This window comes from Cottoperca gobio, chromosome 4, assembly GCF_900634415.1.
Source record: "Cottoperca gobio chromosome 4, fCotGob3.1, whole genome shotgun sequence".
Classification (NCBI taxonomy): Eukaryota; Metazoa; Chordata; class Actinopteri; order Perciformes; family Bovichtidae; genus Cottoperca; species Cottoperca gobio.
In genome coordinates, this window is record NC_041358.1 from 15,744,420 (window position 1) to 15,765,382 (window position 20,963).

Sequence of the window (20,963 nt, forward strand, 5' to 3'; positions counted from 1 at the left end):
GTTATCGGCCATATCAGTGCATCTCTAAAATTTACAATCTTTCAGTCCCAGGATCACGCTGTCACACTTGAGCATTTTAATCAACACAAGACCGGCGTTCCCTGCTGACTGTCTTGTGCTTCAGAAGAATGCTGGGATCTACCCACATCATGTAATACATCAAGATAAACCCGGCACATCAGACAGGGCCAAAACCAGATGTATCAAGTGACACACATTCTGCTCATTTTCAGGTTCATACTTGTATTTTGGGTTTCTACTAGAACATGTTTACATGCTAATACTGTCTCTGCATTGGGCTATCTGCATGGCTCCAGACTATTCACCAGCACATGGTTTCGTCGCACCATACCAGAATCAGTTGAACACCAAGTTGGTGAATTCAGGGGTCACCAACAGTGAAGCAGGGGTCACCAACCTTTTTGATACTGAGAGCTACTTCAAGGGTACTGAATAATACGAAGGGCTACTTCTTTGATTCAAACTTCCTGAATAACATAATTGCACAGTTCACCTTTAATGATAATATTATCATTAATAGTAATAATCATAATAAATATTAATATATGTGAAGAGACTGTCTGATCACATATTAATGTTAATTATTCCTCACAATAATTATTAACAATGATTTACCATGGTAGGAAACACAGATACATTTAAACATGCAACATTGTTTATGTTCTCAATCTATTTCAACATTTGAAAGTCAGAGTTATCACATCTCTGATACTTTTGTAAATATCTTTATTGACAGTTTTGTATGAATGAGAACATTTGTGGCATTTTGTTCAAAATCACACTTTTAGTACAAAGCATCACTTCTGTAAAAACAATTAGGAAATCATTAACTGTCACATCTTCAAATCATATATCCTGTTTATACAAACACTAACTGTGTAACATCAGAGAGTGGAGATGACATCTGAACCTTTCTTCTCGTCTTTGAACAGTGTTTTCAATAACCATCATTGCACCTTTCAACACCTCTCCGTCCGAAAAGGCTTTCTCGTACTTTATTTAAAATAATGTGCAGCTCTAAATGAAGCTTCCGATGCTTTGTGTGACTTGTTGACCGGCCTCGTGAGAAGAGATGCTGCTGCCCAAAGCTGCTTTAACTCTCGGCTTGTTCTGCCCGCAGTGCTGCAGGTAGGTAGTTAGTTAGTTAGTTAGTTAGTTAGCATGGTAGCTTTGTGACACGTACCGAAGTGTCTCCACAATGTGCCGCTTTGCCGTCGCCCCGCAAATGAAACATACACACTTTTCTTTCACTGTTGTAAAAAATAATTCTTCCTCCCAATCATTGTGAAACTAGTTTGTTTTCTTTCGCTTTTCTGCCATGTTTAGCGTAAACAACGCAGCTCGCGCCCCACCGTAGCTGCTCCCGCTAGCGTCTCAGTGAAAAGGGAAATGGAGATTTGGCTTGCGTCCTACAGGGTCAGAGTTCATATACATAAAACATTTAGTTTTTTAAATTCTATATTCAATATTGTCATGTTAAAATAAATAATAATAATAGAATTTAAAAAACAAAAATGTTATTGATTTTTTTTTAAACAGCAAAACGATTAAATACAAATTTTAGAAGGAGCTCCATGGTGACTAGTGCTATTTGTAGACCATGCTCTGCGGGCGACTCACATGGTCCCTGCGGGCGACCAAGTGCCCGCGGACACCCCTGGTGTATAGAGAAAAAAGGAGGGGACCCATGACGGACCCCTGAAGAACCCCAGTGGTGAGCTAACAGGCTTCTGAGACAGATCCTCTCCACGTTACCCTGTAGGTGCTCTCTTTGAGGTACAATTTAAGCAGGGAGAGTGCAGTGCATGAGACTCACAGTTCTTGGAGGGTGTAAAGGAGGATCTGGTGGTTCACTGTGTCGAACGCAGCAGAAAGGAACAGAAGGATGACGATAGAGGAAAGAGAGGCTGCTCTAGCAGCGTGAAGTTCCTCAGTGACAGTGAAAACAGCATTTTCTGAAATGTTTGTATGAAAAATTACTATAACGGAGACTTTAAATTGAATGTAATCGTGTTTGTCTGAACTTCAGACCCATGGCCCTGAGCAGGATTAACATTTATAGAAGATGGAAGATGTTACTCAGTGCAGACAAATTCAGATTCAATTTGCACTGAGATGATATATTGATATTCCAACACTAATAATAGCTGTCCACTTTATAAACGTTATCAATTAAAAAATTTACACTGGACACTTTGAAGTAAAGCAATAAGGAATCTAGTATTAAATGGAACAAGACTGTATATCAGTCAACCTTATCGCTTAAAACTTTGTCCACGTGATGACATAGGAGAATGATCATAATCAATTCATATAGCTCTTTGTTGTTTACGGGTTTGTGCTGTGGTTGAACAAGAATCAGTTTTCCATTTTTTTCCACAGATTTACATGGACTTCACTTTTACTTCGTCACATCACTCAGTCTGATCTTTTAAGTGTGATTAATCCAATCGATTAATTTCTTTCTTTCCAGGCTGTTGCAAATGTGTTCAATTCTATATCACTTAGTTTAGCAACATGAGTGTAATATGTATAAAATAATTATCTAGCTTTCTCATAATGAAAACATTTACATACATATTAAAACAACTAAACAATCTTGCTCTCTCTCTCTGTAAATATGTGGAGACACCCCAGTTCGGTGGTGATCACCTTCAAATCTGCAATGGGATACATTTCTTCTAAAAACGGACTAAGCTCTCAGTCTACCACAATATTTAGTTGCATAATGGCTGATACTTTTTCTGTATTTCAATAAAGTGTGCACTGTAAATGGATTTGTTTGCAGTGCACTGATGGTAAAAATGGTAACAGCCAGCGGTGGAAAGTAAACAAGTACTGTACTTGTACTTTACTTTTATTTCCATGTTCTGCTATTTTATTCTTCTACTACAATTTTGAGACATCCATCCATCCATCCATCGTCTACCGCTTATCCGGAATCGGGTCGCGGGGGCAACAGCTCCAGTAAGGAACCCCAATCTTCCCTTCTCCGGGCCACATCCTCCAGCTCCGACTGGGGGATCCTGAGGCGTTCCCAGGCCAGTGAGGAGATATAATCTCTCCACCGAGTCCTGGGTCTTCCCCGGGGTCTCCTCCCAGCTGGACGTGCCTGGAACACCTCCCTAGGGAGGCGCCCAGGTGGCATCCTTACTAGATGCCCGAACCACCTCAACTGGCTCCTTTCAACGTAAAGGAGCAGCGGCTCTACTCCGAGTCTCTCACGGATGGCTGAGCTTCTCACCCTATCTCTAAGGGAGACGCCAGCCACCCGTCTGAGAAAACCCATTTCGGCCGCTTGTACCCGTGATCTTGTTCTTTCGGTCATGACCCAGCCTTCATGACCATAGGTGAGGGTAGGAACGAAGATCGACCGGTAGATTGAGAGCTTTGCCTTCTGGCTCAGCTCTCTTTTCGTCACAACGGTGCGGTAAAGTGACTGTAATACCGCCCGCGCTGCTCCGATTCTCCGGCCAATCTCTCGCTCCATTGTCCCCTCACTCGCGAACAAGACCCCGAGGTACTTGAACTCCTTCACTTGGGGTAATGGCTCATTCCCTACCCGGAGTAGGCAATCCACCGGTTTCCTGCTGAGAGCCATGGCCTCAGATTTGGAGGTGCTGATTCTCATCCCAACCGCTTCACACTCGGCTGCGAACCGATCCAGTGACTGTTGAAGGTCACAGACCGATGATGCCATAAGGACCACATCATCTGCAAAGAGCAGCGATGAGATCCTCAGGTCACCGAACTGCAACCCCTCTCCTCCACGACTACGCCTCGATATCCTATCCATGAAAATCACGAACAGGATTGGTGATAAAGCGCAGCCCTGGCGGAGGCCAACATTCACGGGAAACGAGTCCGACTTACTGCCGAGTATCCGGACACAACTCTCGCTTTGGGCGTACAGGGATTGGATGGCCCTCAAAAGTGACCCCCTCACCCCATACTCCCGCAGCACCTCCCACAGTATCACCCGGGGGACCCGGTCATACGCCTTCTCCAGATCCACAAAACACATGTAGACCGGATGGGCGTACTCCCAGGCCCCCTCCAGGATCCTTGCGAGAGTGAAGAGTTGGTCCGTTGTTCCACGACCAGGACGGAATCCGCATTGTTCCTCTTCAATCAGAGGTTCGACTACCGGCCGAACCCTCCTTTCCAGTACCTTGGAGTAGACTTTACCAGGGAGGCTGAGATGTGTGATACCCCTGTAGTTGGCACACACTCTCTGGTCCCCCTTTTTAAATAGGGGAACCACCACCCCGGTCTGCCAACCCCTAGGCACTGTCCCAGACTTCCACGCAATGTTGACGAGGCGTGTCAACCAAGACAGCCCCTCAACACCCAAAGCCTTCAGCATTTCTGGACGGATCTCATCAACCCCTGCGGCTTTGCCACTGTGGAGTTGTTTGACTACCTCAGTGACTTCCATCAGGGAAATTGACGATGATCCCCCATCAGCTTCCAGCTCTGCCTCAACCATAGAGGGCGTGTTAGTCGGATTCAGGAGTTCCTCAAAGTGCTCCTTCCACCGGCCGATAACCTTCTCAGTTGAAGTCAGCAGGGTCCCACCCTTGCTGTACACAGCTTGGATGGTTCCTCGCTTCCCCCTCCTGAGGTGCCGGATGGTTTTCCAGAAGCACCTTGGTGCCGACCGAAAGTCCTTCTCCATAGCTTCTCCGAACTTCTCCCACACCCGCTGCTTTGCCTCTGACATGGCAGAAGCTGCCGCCCTTCTAGTCCTTCGATACCCTGCAACTGTTTCCGGAGTCCTCCCGGATAACATAACCCGGAAGGACTCCTTCTTCAGTCGGACGGCTTCCCTGACCACCGGGGTCTACCACGGTGTTCGAGGGTTACCGCCCCTTGAGGCACCTAAGACCTTGAGACCACAGCTCATCACCGCAGCTTCAGCAATAGAGGTTTTGAACATCGCCCACTCAGGTTTAATGCCCCCAACCTCCACAGGGATGGCTGAAAAGCTCCGCCGGAGGTGTGAGTTAAAGATCCCCAGGACAGGGGCTTCCTCCAGACGTTCCCAGTTCACCCGCACTACCCGTTTGGGTTTACCAGGTCTGTCCAGAGTCTTCCCCCACCCCTTGATCCAACTCACCACCAGATGGTGATCAGTCGACAGCTCCGCCCCTCTCTTCACCCGAGTGTCCAAAACATGCGGCCTCAGGTCAGATGATACGATTACGAAATCGATCATTGACCTTTGGCCTAGGGTGCTCTGGTACCACGTGCACTTATGAGCATCCTTATGTTCGAACATGGTGTTTGTTATGGCCATTCCATGGCTAGCACAGAAGTCCAACAACAAACGACCGTTCGGGTTTAGATCAGGGAGGCCCTTCCTCCCAATCACGCCTCTCCAGGTGTCTCTATCGTTTCCCACGTGTGCGTTGAAGTCTCCCAGCAAGACTACGGAGTCCCCTACTGGAGCCCCCTGCAGGGCTCCATTCAGGGTCTCCAAGAAGGCCGAATACTCAGAACTGCGGTTTGGGGCATAGGCACAAACAACAGTCAGAGTTTTCCCCCCCATAACCCGAAGGCGTAGGGAGGCGACGTAGCGGCGCTCAGCCGGGGGCTAGTGAGTATCCCCACCCCAGGCCCGATGCCTCACACCTTGGACAACTCCGGAGAAGAATAGAGTCCAACCCCTATCCAGGAGTACGGTTCCAGAGCCAAGACTGTGCGTGGAGGTAAGCCCCACCAGATCCAACTGGTAGCGATCCACCTCCCGCACTAGTTCCGGCTCCTTCCCCCACAGAGAGGTGACGTTCCACGTCCCCAGAGCCAGCCTCTGCTGCCCGGGTCTGGTCCGTCGAGGTCCCTGACCATCACTGCCACCCATGTGACAGCGCACCCGACCCCAGCGGTTTTTCCCATGAGTGGTGGGCCCACAGGATGGATGGATGGGAGGCACCACGTAGCTTCTTCGGGCTGTGCCCGACCGGGCTCCGTGGCAAACCCGGCCACCAGGCGCTCGCTGTCGGGCCCTCCCTCTGGGCCTGGCTCCAGACGGGGGCCCCGGGCTTCCTCCGGGCAGGGTCTCTCCTTTCCTTTTCCTTTCTTTCATGAAGTCGTTTTTGAACCATTCTTAGTCTGGCCCCTCACCTGAGACCAATTTGCCTTGGGAGACCCTACCAGGAGCACTAGGCTCCAGACAACACAGCTCTCAGGTTCATAGGGACACACAAACCTCTCCACCACGATAAGGTGATGGTTCCCAGAGAGACTTTTTACTCCACTACATTTATTTGATAACTTTAGTTAGGCTACTACTTACTTTGTAAATTCAGATTATTAATACAAAATGTATCAACAAATAAATGATGACGTACTATTATCGGTTAGATGAGACTTTATTGATCCTCAGAGGTAAATTCACAAGCTACTTAGTGATGTAGGCTACACATTAATGCATCAATAATATCATATACATTATTCCGAAATGGACCATTCTTTTACTTGATGCTAAGGCTTTTAGACTTAGACTTTTTTTAAATTTAAAACACTTGAATTTAGGTCTTTTCCTTGTAACAGAGTGTTTCCACACTTGGGTATTTCTCCTTTTTCTATTAGTCTATTAAGATGTCTAATTTTCAGCACAATCTATACAATTGTATTGTTTTTTTAGACACCATAGCAACAAATCTTGGAATTACTGAACTTATTTAACTATTTTTGTCTTCTGTATTAATGAACTTGTCTAATTGTCTATGTTTCCAGATGCAGTGACTTCAGGATTCATGCGTCCTTCCGTTCAGCCCAGGTAGGAAAGTAACGTTTCAATAATTCACAATAAGTTAGCTCCACCTTCACTCATGTTAAAAAGTGTTTATCATCTAAACATTTTTTTTTTTTTAAACGTCTGCAAAAACAACTTCTTTCCATCAACTTTTATGTAAATATGTTTATTTCAGACATGAATATATATATATATTTTTTATTTTCTGTGAACATACATGAAGAGGTTCACAGATCCGTTAACCAAGGCAGCACAGAAAGAGAAGACCAGAGGGCGACACACACCATCTGTGTCGTGTCGTGTCATGTGATGTCTTAAGTACACACCGGACAAGCAGACAGAAGTAGTCACGAGAGAGTAGCCGGGATATGCCAAACCAATATGATACATTTTCTGCAGCATTAAAACTTCACTATAAGATAATTATAAGACAGTGATGTATCTGGACCCATAACGTGATGTCAGTGTGAGGGCTTAAAGGGAAAATTATGGGTGCAGGTTTTTTTGATATCATATCCCACTGGTGTGTGTTGCCCTTAACAGTAAAAATATTAGTAGAGTGCAAATAATAAATGTAAAGGTCTCATCTCCTGTCACAGAAAAAAAGCACTGGAGACCTCATTTAGACATGCTAGGAGCTCATATTAGTCTAGTATATTATATAACCATTCACTACCTTTATGGAAAAATAATATTCTCATATTAACAAAACTTATAAATGGCAATATATAAATACATATATTTAAGTAAATTCCAGTGGAGCTTTTCACAGCTCAGATCCAGTTAAGTCTGTACGTCTACATGAGCGGACATGATCCGTTCAGTCTGAAGGCCAGGACTTGTGGGGGCTGGTGGGGCTTCTTGGCTGGGCCTTTGGACTCCCCTGAAAGACATTAAACACAAAATAATTAATTATTCTACAAGGGAGTATATATTTTTTTTGGATAGATCTTAAATCTTAAAGGAAAAGTTATTGGTATGTAAATTTAAAAGTGTTGCAACATTTTCAGTTTAGATTCATTTAACAGAAAGGTTTTAGTTACGTTGTAGAAATGCAAATGTTGTTTTAAATCAATAGCCAACCAATTGATAAATATGTTTGAGTAACTTTTAAGAAAAAAAAAGTCAAAATGAACTGATTCTAGCTTCTTAAATGTGAATATTTTCTGATGTCTTTATTCCTCTATGACAGGAAACTGAATAGCTTTGAGTTGTGGGCAAAACAAGACATTTGAGGACTTCGTCTTGGGCTTTGGGAAACGCTGATCGACATTTTTCACCATTTTCTGACATTTTATAGACCAAACAACTAATCAACAATAAAAAAGGATCATTAGTTGCAGCACTATTATGTAGTAATAATTAAAATATTTAGAAAACATAACTTACAGGAGCTTGATAACACCTATAGGGGGCAGCAATGCACCTTCAGTCAGTGCTGCCCACACCCAAACTAAAGCTTGGAGCACTGCAGAGGAACTGATCCGACCCACTTTAAATACAACAGACATTGCTCACTGTACAGTTATGTTGTGAGTGTGACTTGCACAGACTCCAGCCTGCTCACATGCATGCCATTTCCAAGCAGAGTTAAAGCTGGTGGCTTTCAAACCTTTCGGCTTGTGAAACCAAAAATGAATTACTGTCAACTAAAAAGTTCACTCTTGACTATAAATGTTGATATTCTTTCTTTCTGTCTTTCTTTCCAGGCTGTTAAACTTAATGAAAGCAGAACCAGACAAGTCTGTATTAAAACTAAATGTGACTTTACTAGAAGTTAGGCCTACTTAAGTCTGTTACTTTCTTTTGTTATTTCAGTTTTTTTCAGTTCTTTTACACGTGTCATATTTACAAGTGTGGCTTCCCCATCTCCACAGATGAGGAGGAGGGTGGGAAGTAGACTCACCACAGCAGGCTGGGTCTTAGCATAGTTCATATGGGCGTAGAGCAGCACAGCTGTGTCGTTGTGGGATGCCTCCAGTGCGATGGACAGAGCATTACTGCCATCCTACAGACAGAAGACAGAGGGAGAAACAGATAAAGTAGGAGGAGTTTATTGACCCTTTAGAGAACAGAGAGCTTTACAGTTTGAGATGGACCATGTGATCCACATTACACACGTTTTTTTACTTTTTCCAGACTCTGCCTCTGTCTGGATGTGTTTTGTCACTTTTGTGATGGATGTTGGGGAAGCACATTCATTCCCATCAGTTAAGTCACTACCATGCACTGTGGATTTGCCTGTAAACTGTAGCTACACTTACTGTGGTACCAGTACCAGTACAAACTCTTCCAGTTTCTAATTTGGGTTTATCGAAATTAACTATACATCCAGGGGATAACTCCACTAGCATGGTCTAGCTAACAAACTATCCAGGTAGAATTTACACACTTTAGGATTCATGTTTCATACATACATATACCTAATTAGACAGTATTGAGATATTATTTCCCTGAGTGCCGAAACCAATAGAGATATACCCTAACTCGAGATTAAAGAATAGAAATTCATAAATTTAACTGAATACGGTTCACTATTTTCTACATATAACTCCAGAGTGATGGTTTGTCATGCTGTCCTGTGTTTTCATAGGACTGCCGTGGTGGGGGCTTTTCCAAATGTTTTACACCCCCCCCCCTCCCGGTCCAGCTGTGCTGCACTGAAACACAAACCAGCAGCTCCTGCTCTGAATGTCCGACTCATTCATTGCACAGATGTGAATGCTCAAATATCTGTGTGCCTGGCCTCTCTTCAAGCATCCAGTCCAATCCTCTGTGAAATCAATTTAAAACACACGGCTGTGCAGAACAAAACGAAGTGAGAGATGTCACAAGGAGCGGTGAGACTAGTTTGGTTCCAGGGTAAGATTTCTGTTATTTGAGAAAAGGAAACGTTCCCACTGACTAACTGAAGCACTAAATCTACAATTTCATCCAATTAAATTTGATACGTAAGAGTCAATTCGTTGACAAAATGATGCATTTTGTGTCTAAAAGTAATCACTGATGCAATTGTTCCACCTTTTTGGTTTAAGGAAATGAACGTTTGGAATTTGTGGATGTGTGAAGTATGCACAGAACTCATGCAAGAGCCTGCAGCAGGGCATTGTGTCTGAAATCAGCAAGTCTACAGGTTTTTAACAGAGGAGTTGTGGCTTTATAATTCCACCTCCGATGGGCTTGTCATTAGCCTAGGGATTGGGTTTCCTGTAAACAGCACTGATTTCTGATTGTGGCTCTTTCGCTCTCATTTTGCTAACAAAATAAAAGACGAAAGTAGAGAAGCCGAAAAAGAGGTGGCAAGGAGAGGAAACTGCAGAGACCAATTTCCCATGAGAAGCCATTTCCTGAGCACAGATTAAGCTGAATCCCAGACAAGAAAGTGTTCAGATGTTTTCAGCTGTCAGAGATCCAACAGTTGGCCTCATCTGTAAGCTCGGGGTCTGTTACTGAAAGTTTCCCCTCTATGAGTGCATCAGCTAAATGTAAATGCCTTACATTATCAACAATGGATATGTCGCATCCAAGCTGTGCCAGAAGCAGTTTGACAATCTCAGCACGGCCATGTTCGCTAGCACACATCAGAGCTGTGGATCCCTCGTCGTCCTGCACGTTAACGTCAGCGCCACATGCCAGCAGCGCCCGCACCATCTCCTGCCGACCATGGCTAACAGCTAGCATCAACGCTGTCTGGCCCGCCTGCAAAGAATTATAAATGTTATGTCTTCCTAACAGAATACAGTTTTTTAAAAGGTTGTCATATTGTTCAGCCAATTATTTATTTATACATCCCAAATTTTCCATGTCAGTTAAGGTATTCAAATTAGTGACCTTCCTACAAAAAGCCTGCTTCTCTGGCCCTGTAGTCTGCTGCTACCCCTAAACAGTGCCAGGTGTAAATGTGGTCTTAAATACAACATGGAAATGAACTTAACAGTTCTGAGAGCAGCATAGGTAAAGAAACATTGTTCCAAAAAACAAACTTAAAGCCATGGACCGTTTATTTTCTACACATAAACATAAATTATTGCATTTACTTCATTTCATGATGCCAAATTTGTGTCACTAATTCAAAGTAAAAGTCAAGCAAGTACTTGTGATTTTGTCAACAAAAAGTAATTCCTCCCAAACACCCCAGACCAAAAGCTTATCTTAAATCACAGCAGAAAAAAGTATGACTTAAATTCCTGATTCTAAAATTGTATTGCGTGCCTCGTGTTTTGTTCCCCACAGCAACAATAACAAGCGTCAGTAATTGGATTTATAGCCAGTGATGCTATAAATCCAGAGTCCTATGACTTGGCAGTGTGAGAGCCTGTCAGGCGCTGAGTCCAAACACATACACTACACAACCTGATTAGATCAAGCAGAGTGATAAAAAACACTTAAAAAGTCAACAGATTCTCACGAATGTGTCCCGTTACCCAACACATTTCTTTAACCCAATCTTATTTAACACCAATTATTCATCTGGCCCTCAATGCAGTACTTCATTACAACACAGGACAACACCAGCTATTTTCCGACCAATCAGAATCAGAATAAGAGCATATTGATCAATCAATTGACCAGAATGTGTTGGCCATAAAATTATTTGGTCATATTGAACTTGTTTGACTATTTGTTTGCGTTTCAAATGTTTTTGTTTTTGAACGTCACACACTATAAACCAGCAGGGAGAAATGCTGTAAAAACTCTCTGTCCTACGTAATGCTAGTAACAGATCATATTAGTGACTCATTCCCCTCACTTACACTCTTTTATTTGGCTGTTATATGTAGAGTCTATCCCATGTTTGGTTTTATAGTGAATGTTTTTATATTAACAGTTTAAATCAGATTAAATGATTTAACAAAGCCAGCTGAGTCAGGCTCGACTCTTTTAGGTGCTAAAATGCTTCAGGCTGTTGGAGCTGACTACAGACTAACCAGTAAGTCTTTGTTTTCTTCTTTTTGAACACATGTTGGTCCTTCACACCTTTCTAAATGGAGGACTGTATCTTTAAAAATCTCTATATCACAAGTCTTTCTCTTTCAGCTTACAAGTGAACTTAATTCACGACACGCAGATGAGAGGAATGACTGTGGGAACATGGAAGGAGTAACAGAAAGTGTGTGACTGTGATGAACTGACGATGACTTGCCTGGCTGGCCTTGGCGTTGACGTTGCCCTTACTGAAGAGCCTCTTGACCACAGCCATGTCGTCCTCCTCCTTCACAGTAGAGAGAGCAGCCAGCATGATGGCCGTGTAGCCCGCCTTGTTCTGCTTATCCACACTGCACACACCTGCAAGGAGCAAATGCTTTTATTATGTATTTAATAGCATTGCACAATTTATATCGTCGGGCAGATGAATTATCAGCCGATAATGGGAAATGTATATTATTCCAATAATAAAAAAATATAGCTGATTATTATGAATTATTGTTAGATAATATGAAGCCAAATTGCTTATATTGATTTAACAAGCGCATTATCTACACACTCCGATACAATAGGTGGCGGTATGCACCTTTAAAGTTGGTTTCCGATCTGCCAATCAACAACAACAACAACAACAACAGCATGACGACTAGAGACCTAAACATGTCGTCACCGGTGTGAAAGGTTTCACAGTTTCAGAAGAAGAAAACACAAATGCAATTTCTTCTATGTACTTGACTAGAAAAAAATAAATGAACATTTGAAGAGTCAGAACTGTTCTTTGTTGAACAACAGTTCTTAACCTCAGATGTGCATTAACTACAGGATATGAACTCATTTTTAAAAGACAAAAATGAGAATTAGGTAATTATAGGTTATCAGCTGAAAACAAATCCTTATCATGCATCCCTAGTATCTCATCATATACGCAAGTGCACAGATTTACAGAACACGTCGCTACTTCCATCTAAAAGCACACACATTTACACAACAGTTTTATTCCAGAAGATAAAGATACGCAACTAACGATTGTTTACATTATTGATTAACCTTAGTCCAAGGTGATGTCTCGTTTTGTCCAAAAACCCAAAGATATTCAGTTTAATGATATGAAACAGAGAAAAGCAGGAAATCTTCATATTTGAGAGGCTGAAAACATAAATGTTAGCTTCTCCAATGGATTAACATCACCTGCACGTTATGTACTTAAGTATTTCTTTCACACCAAACAACAATACCCTTTCTTTACACTTTCTACCCATTGACTTGTAGACCTGGGGTCCCCAGACGTGACATCAGCAGTTGGACCTTTCTAGAATAATTAATTCAACTAATAACTGGACATTTAATAGTGTAGTGTGGATTACTCTCAGAAGCTCACTGACTTGTGTCCAGCAGCAGCCCCACCACACCGAAGTTGGAGTGGGAGACGCTGTAGTGGAGCGCTGTGTTGCCGTTGCCGTCTGTCATGTTGACTACGTGCTCCAGCAGCACTGTCGACACCTCAGAGAACGCCATCAGGTAGTCTGAGACCCGGGAGGGCTGAGCCAGTTTGGCGCTGGAGATACGGAACCACTCGAGCTGGACGGTGTGGGTGCTGGAGAGCTGAAGGTGAGGGTGGGAAGTCATAAATAATCTATACATTTACATTTCGCACGTTACATGCACAGCATCGGAAACGGGTAGAAAATAATAACCCTGTATTTAACTCAGAGGTGAAAAGTTACTAAATTAATTTACTCAACTACTGTACTAATAATTTGAGGTCTATCTTCTGCTACTTTACACTTCTAGCCCACTACAACATTTTAGAGTGTGGGAATTCACAAGATGGCCAGCAGAATATAAAGTAAACAAAATGAGCTCCACCTTTACCAGCAGCTACTTTAAAGTGATGTACACAAAGCATCACTGGTTATTATAATCTAATAATATAATGTACATTATTTGTTTACCTTTGGTACTTTAAGTATATGTTGATGCTAAAACTTTTGTACTTTTAATCAAATTCTGAATGCAGGACTTTTGTGGTATTACTAATTTTACTTAAGTAAAAGATCTATTTTCTCACACACATATTCTCATAATTGGAACAATTGTGTACACAGTGTATTACAGCAAAGTCCAGCCGTGTTTACAGTGGCCTGAAATTCCTTTTCTACCATCTGTTTTTAGACTCAACACAGATCCAGTGTCTAAGCCTTTTCTCAGTCTACACTTCTGTTATTGTTACTTGAGGCTCCTATCGTTTGGAATGTGTGCCAGTGCTAAAATAATCCCTAAACAACAAAACAGTCAAACAGCTTTCATCAACTTTTATGATTTTGCATTATTCCAAAAATGAAGTGAAGTTTAATGTGTAACTCAGTGATAAAAAATGATTTGAATAAGCATGCAAGGACGCACCACTTCCTTACTCTTCAGTGATTTGACGTCATCGTTCAGGTGGTTCTTCAGAATAAGGCACGCTTCTCGCATTTTTGAGCTCAGCTCAAATCTGTAACAAACACAAATGTGTGAAGTCGAAACATAAAACAATTTCCTGCTTTCTGTTCATAGTTTCTCTGCATTACAATTGTGTGTACATTTTTCTATACATGTGTTTATACAATGTGTGTATATTTAAATTAGCAGACTCTTTGTCATCCACCATGGTTTTGGTGACATTCACAGCACCACTTTAATCAGGAAACTATATTAACTCATTTTCAGTAGGCTCCTGAGTTCTGAAACTGCATTAAATGTATTATTTCGCACTGAGTAACAACGTACTTCTCTTTCACATCATCGGATGAAAAATGTGTGGCTCTCAGGGTTTCCTCATCAGTGTCGCTCTCGTCCAGGTTCACGTTTCTTTCCTCCTCTGATGTTTCGTCCTCCAAAGCCGCCTCGTCCTCCTCCGTGCTGTCCAAGCACTCGCCTTCTCCACTTTCTTCAGAAGAACTCCCATCTTCTTCCTCCTCCTCCTCTTCCTCCTCTTCTTCTTCACTGGATGTAGATTCATACCTGGGAGACACAAATATTTGCTGGAATACAGAGCAACTTGTGCTCTTTTATTGAAAAGCAACACTGCAGTTGGTGAGGAAATGTCAAATGTCAAACCTGTGACCTGGTCAAAGTGTCATTTACAACCTCTAGACCATCTGCCGCCTTTATTTTATTTGAACTGTGGTAAAAAATGAAATACGTTTTCATGTTACCCACCCTCCATTTAGAATGCCAACAAACTGCAGGCTCTTCTTGCTAGCGGTGCGATTCTCGGCCGAGTTACTCCCATCCTTCCTCTTCATGATTGATTTCAGCAGACCTGCTGCCATAAAGGAAGCAGATAGATCAAACAAAGAGAAACACAGAACACACATGGTGTAAACAACATTATTTTATCGGTCTATTGCTGGAGCATTGAACCATCTCTTCAGATTACATCAGTTTTGTCTTTGAGTGGAACTGCTTATAAAACCAATTTGCCAATTTTGTTTTAATAGTTGTGGTAATCTTTCAGTAAATATATTCAATATCAGAGTGTGTAACTCTTTATTTTCTATCATTTCCATTGAAAGAATGATGTCATTTCTCATTAATTATGTTGAAAAAGACATTTGTAGTGCGACCTTTTCAGACAGGCAAAATCAAATCTGATTTTTTCTTTTGTGAATACTCGACTCAGATCAGTTTGAACAGTGAACAGCACAGATCAAATGGATTTGGATCTTTTTAATTCTGACTTGTATCCATAAAAAATGAATGAGACGGTTCTATCACACACATTCCTGTTTACCCTTTGAATTAGTACCAGATTTCATAGTCTGTAGTTATACCCGGTTAGATTTTCCAGGAAACTTTTTGGAAATTCTGAAATGATTCATAGTTTTTCCATTATGCTGCACGGATATTAATGTTCTCTCTCTACCACCTCCATTAGATGCACTTACTAATGATGTGACAAATTATTTTTGCACCAATATTATAAAGACAAAGAATTCTACATTCAATGTATTTTGTGAAGAAAAACTTTCGAAAGAACCACCAAATGTATGATGGCCTTACCCTAAGCATGTTTAACCCTACAATGAAGGCATATTCCTGTAAGTTCTCACCCGTCTTGGTGTTGGTGGCTGCAGTTTTCTCTTCTTGGTCGTCGTCTTTCTTCTCGGCTGTACTGACCACCTCTTCTTCTGGTGAGACCTTGTAATCAGCGATGGTCAACTGTCTCTTCTTTAGGACTGTAACTCTCTTCTCCTCTATCTTTTCCCCTAACAAGTTCTCCCATTGGCACCCAGTGCTGACCATTGCAACAGGAGCTGGTTCTGCCGTTTCCTCTACAGCATCAGTCTGGGTGAATTGTTCGATCTGATCTGCTGTTAAATTTTCACCCACACATGCGTCGCTCACCTCAGGACGGCACAGAACTGCAGCATGTTTTAACACAGCAGACAATGTCTCTACCTGGGCATTTTTCATGTCTGGTTTAACAAGAACCCCTTTCTCAAACGTGATCTTGGAGCTTTTCTCCTCCATCTGGGCTTTAAGGATCCCCATGTCTTTGTCAGACACACTCAACCGGTCCTCTAGAGCCACAATGGACTCCTGCTGGAATTTAATGGTGTCCTGTAAGGTATCAATCTCCCGCTGTGCCTCGCTGGTCAGCCCAAGTTGTGATTCCATAACCCAAACCTCAGCCTCTTCTGTCTCCACACTGGCCTGTACTCCCTCCTCATGAACTAGAGGGGCCTCGGTTGCTGTGCCTTTATCACAAACATTCATATCTGTGCCCTCAGAAGCATCTTTCACACCCTGACTGTAGTAGAAAACAACAGAGTCCATTGGCACGTCGCCCCCTACAGCCACTGATTTCTTCTCAATAACAGACACTTTTTCTGGAGCTTTTACTAAAGCTTTGGATGCAGGTTCTGTAGCTTTCTCTTCCTTCCCCTCAAATTTCTCAGTCAGCCTTTTCAGCTCACCAGATTTCCCGAGGCCTTTCTGTCCAGGTGAGGTTGGTGCAGTCAATCGACTGTGGATACTGTGGTCAGTTTTAAGGATCTCCGTGGTTTGTGTAGAAGACTCTGTGGACTGTTGCTTCTGCTGGGCCAACTCTATGGCTACCTTCTTCTCCTGCAGGGCTAACAGGAGCATGTCTTTCTCTGCACGAAGTTTGGCCACCTCTTTCTCAAGCGCAGGAACACCCTTTACCCTCTCTTCCATCTCCTTCAGCTGTTTCAAGGCAGTAGCCATCTGCTCTCTAACTGTTTGCAGCTGGCTGGGTGGGATTGGAGTCATTGTGGTACCAGCAGCTGGAGTGTTGCGCCCGGAGGTCTGAGGACTGGGTTTAATCCAGCTACTCTGCAGAGGCTGAGTCGAGGGAGAGGGTAAGCGCTGTTTGGGAGGATCTGCGAGCTGGATGCGCCCACCGTTCTGGTGCTGGTGTGTTTGTTCCTGTTGTAACCGCCGGCTGGTTTCCAGAAGAGTCCGCTCCACTCTGGGGTTGCGCTGCGGTGGAGGTGGCGGCACTTTGGCTCCGGCAGACAGGGGAGGAACAGTGAGGTGGGCCACAGGGGAAAGACAGAGCATTTCGCATGGTGCTGACCCAAGGCGGTTGCGTGGTGGCGGCGGCGGAGGGGCTCTGCCATCCTCGCTGGCCGGGGATGCCAAAGACTCTGTGGATGTCCAGCCACTGGTACGTCCCCCAGCACTCCTCTGGGAGAGTTTTACCCCTCTGCCCGAGCGGCGGGAGCTGACAGGTGCTCGACGGAGATTGTGACCACTTTCTATCTCTTCTACATATTTGAGGAAGTCCAGATCCAGCTGGAAACCATACGGAGTCTGAACAGAGTAGGAGCCTGGCTGGTCAGCCTCCTCCTGACCGGAGTAGATGAATGGAGAGCCCAGATCTGAAGGGAAGAAGACATGTGAACATGTGACCGGACAATATGACTACATCACTGGTACTTAAAGATGGCTTTTGTTTACATTCAGGGATTTTTCACCAAAATGCATTGTGTGGCTCTTTTGAGGTCTAACACACGTGTTAAATGTAATTCCTAGCTCATAAACTCCTGCATTGTTTACATCCATGTCCACGAGCTTGCAGGTAATGGTTCTCATGTTTTATTATAAACCAGTATATACATTTGAGAAGTATAGCATGTGAGTGCCTTAATGTTGAGACAGTATGCCTATTCTAAAATAAAAAATGACAATGTTTCACTATATATTAGAGCTGGTTCAGATGTTTGATCTTTAGTGTTTACTGTACAAGCAACATAAATACACATCAGACATTTTAAAATAGATTTTGTTTCCTGCTGTTTTACCGCATTGAGATTAAACTCAACAAACCTGCTACCGGCAGGTTACAAGCAATCATTTGATTTATTATAACAGTAAATTGAAAACTTAAGCACACTGCAACACCCAAACCTCATCTCAAAAAGTGCACAGTCACAAAAGAAATTGGGATAGGAGTTGGAAGTGCAAAAAGAAAAAGTCATGCAGTTTCTTACCAGGCAGTTTAGGGTTAACTTGCACCGACTGAGTCATTTTTCAGCACTGGGATCTTTCAGCACACACACGGCTTCAAATCAACACCTGGCTAAAGAAAACACACAGTGACATGAATGCATTTGTCATGAATGTACTTAACACCAAGAGGAAGTGTATGTTCTAAAAACACTGAACAGTAGTTTGTTACCTACTGACTTTATGTTACCGATCAAAAATCCCATCCTCTAAATGTTCGTATGAACATGTGTTTGTTAAGTAGGAAGCAAACAACAAACAAGTGGCTCTTTAATGGCGGACATAGATGAAACTTTATAGGAGTAGTAAACTTCCTACAAAGTTCAGTCACTCTTCAACACGTGTGACTGAAAGAAAGAAGGTGAATTCCTTTCTTTCAGAGATAAAGAGGTTCTGTTAGATGGACTGTTTGCTTTACCTCTTCAGAGGTGTTGAAGGCTGTTGAGCCTGACATCATCCATACCTGTGTGTGTGTCTGTAACTTTCAAGCTCTCTGCCTCTTTACAAGGAGTTGCTTATAGAGGATCTCAGTAGACCTTCTTAACTATTAAAGTCATTATAAGTTACTAAGAATGCAAGATACATGGTTTGAATTTAAAATGTAAGTTTGTGTGCGAGTATAAAAACTTTTGGCACACAGTGAAGTCAGCAGTCGGGGGAAACACCTCAGAACAAAGCCAACAACAAAGAGCTGAACGTTGCCTGAAAACCACAGGACAGCCGCTCCATTAATGAGAGCATCACACATCCAAGTGTACTGCGAAACCACAGAATTCTTCTCACCACCAGGCCGCTGAAACCTGCCAAAAGGTTTTGGAAATCTATCATTATCTTTGGGCTTAATGTTTATTGAGTCAGACAGATGAGACAAAGACACTCTAATGTGACTACATTGTAGAACATCATTGCAAAACAACAACAATGCAAAATCTAAAAAGATATTTGACTACTCTAACATTAAAAAGTAAACTTTTACATTTTGAAAATGTTTTTAGTTTAAAGTAGGAAGCGGTACATAAACGTCTGACTGAAGCGGTCTGATCATTTTCATCCCGAATACCATGATCTGTTCAAAATGTCAAAATAAACAAAGGTTCAGGTCTTTTCTTTGTCCCGCCATGTGACCAAAGTTCTTCTGTTTGTTCCAAACAGACAGGAAATGTAAAGAGCAGAGAGACTTCCTAACAGCAAGTGGACTACTGCATTAAACTGGATACTTTCTGGGTAATTTTATACCAAATACAGAATAAACATTAACTTAAATATGACAGATTGTGACTTAAAAACTGTAAAAAGGATTGTTGTTATGTTGGGCTGGGAAGTTTACCTCTCAGCCACTCAGTGAGCGATTCAGGCAGGTTCCCTCCTTCTTGCTCCACTCAGCCCTGAGAGAGACGGAGACATCCACCATCAGAAACATCACAGTGCAGTTGCAGAAAGAGGAAACACTACAGCATTTTAATCATGAGGCTTCGCAGTAACCAGATCTCCACCCAACTGAACACCTATTGGAGGTTCGGGACTGACATGCAAAACGTTCTGCACCACCATCATCAAAACGAGTGAATGTGTTGGGTAAGTGGTAAATGGTGTTCAATCCCCAGTAGAGCTCCACACAATCTAGAGTCTTTGTCAAGGAGCATTGGAGATGTTCTGGAGGATTGTGGTGACCCAACGCCTCCCAAAGAGAAGTATATTCATGTGTCACCTGTGTGTTGAGTTTAAGTGAATCTGGAGTTCTGCCCTTAATTTGTTACCCAAAGTTGGGGTGTCACGATATACTGGGGTTCTGGGGATAACAGTGAAATTTAAATATGAAAGTCACTTCCTGTTAATAATATACATAAAATAATATTGTGTTAATTATCCAGCGCCTCTTAAATCATGCTTTTGTACAGTTATGGTTACAGACTCTCTCCAACTCCCGACATGTATTTTGAGTGTAATTAATAAATAAAATAAAAAGACAAAACGCACAATAACCAAATTAAAGATGAATTTAACTGAAAACATTTAATTATTTTTCAAATGTTTTATAGATATTGTGGTGATATCGTTATATCCAATTATTTTAGCCACATGTAGTAAACATCTGATATCTTGACAGCCCTTATTTAAAGCTTCAATCTTTCCAGCTGTTGCTTTTTTTTTTAAATGTTATTTTTCTATCTTTTGCAGAAATCCATCATAACATTGGAACGAAGAGAAACATCTACCAGACCCGAGAAGATGTGTCATTACATGACAAGAGAAGAAGTTAGCGAAGAGAGCAAGTATGAAAAAGCCTTGACGCTGGACAACAGGACACTGTGCCGTAAACTGTGACAAGATGTGTATCCACCTGCACCCCCGCAAACCTCACTATCACAAGTGTGTGGGTTTACCAAGAAAATTATAAGGGTTTGCTTTCCATGTGGCTCATATATAGAAGATGCGTTTCAGGCGTAAAACTAATGTTAAAACCATGAGAAAGATACACTCTGTCTTTGAAATATGAAAACACGTCCAGTTTCAGGTACAGAATCTTATATCACACACACAAACGTCACATACATGCAGTCATTAATTTTGTTTTAAAACACACACACACACACACGTTTTTCAGAAGCCTTGGGCACATTCCTGACACATGCTGTTGCAACACGCCGGTCGTCCTTCTAGCTGACTGACTACTGATAACCTATAAACACACAAACATCATCTTTCAGCTCAGACTGCAGCAGTCAGACAGTTTATTTTC

At 42.4% G+C, this 20,963-nt stretch overlaps 1 protein-coding gene across 3 annotated transcripts in view; it reads right to left on the minus strand.

Moving 5' to 3' along the window:
• Positions 1–6,926: 6,926 nt before the first annotated feature.
• The window catches only part of kank3 (KN motif and ankyrin repeat domains 3), a 31,461-nt gene continuing 17,424 nt past the window's right edge, over positions 6,927–20,963 (minus strand). Inside the window, exons 2-12 of one of the 3 annotated variants that reach the window (XM_029429387.1) lie at positions 19,551–19,608; positions 18,208–18,296; positions 15,802–17,595; positions 14,909–15,011; positions 14,477–14,710; positions 14,111–14,201; positions 13,090–13,309; positions 11,925–12,067; positions 10,280–10,480; positions 8,688–8,789; positions 6,927–7,664 (exon numbers count right to left, since the gene is read on the minus strand). In XM_029429387.1, the coding sequence (XP_029285247.1) occupies positions 7,602–7,664; positions 8,688–8,789; positions 10,280–10,480; positions 11,925–12,067; positions 13,090–13,309; positions 14,111–14,201; positions 14,477–14,710; positions 14,909–15,011; positions 15,802–17,595; positions 18,208–18,244 (2,988 nt within the window). In that variant the 5' untranslated portion in view covers positions 18,245–18,296; positions 19,551–19,608 and the 3' untranslated portion in view covers positions 6,927–7,601. Of the gene's footprint in view, positions 7,665–8,687; positions 8,790–10,279; positions 10,481–11,924; positions 12,068–13,089; positions 13,310–14,110; positions 14,202–14,476; positions 14,711–14,908; positions 15,015–15,801; positions 17,596–18,207; positions 18,297–19,550; positions 19,609–20,963 lie in introns of those variants that run through there. The other 2 variants (XM_029429385.1, XM_029429386.1) reach the window with 2 other exon arrangements.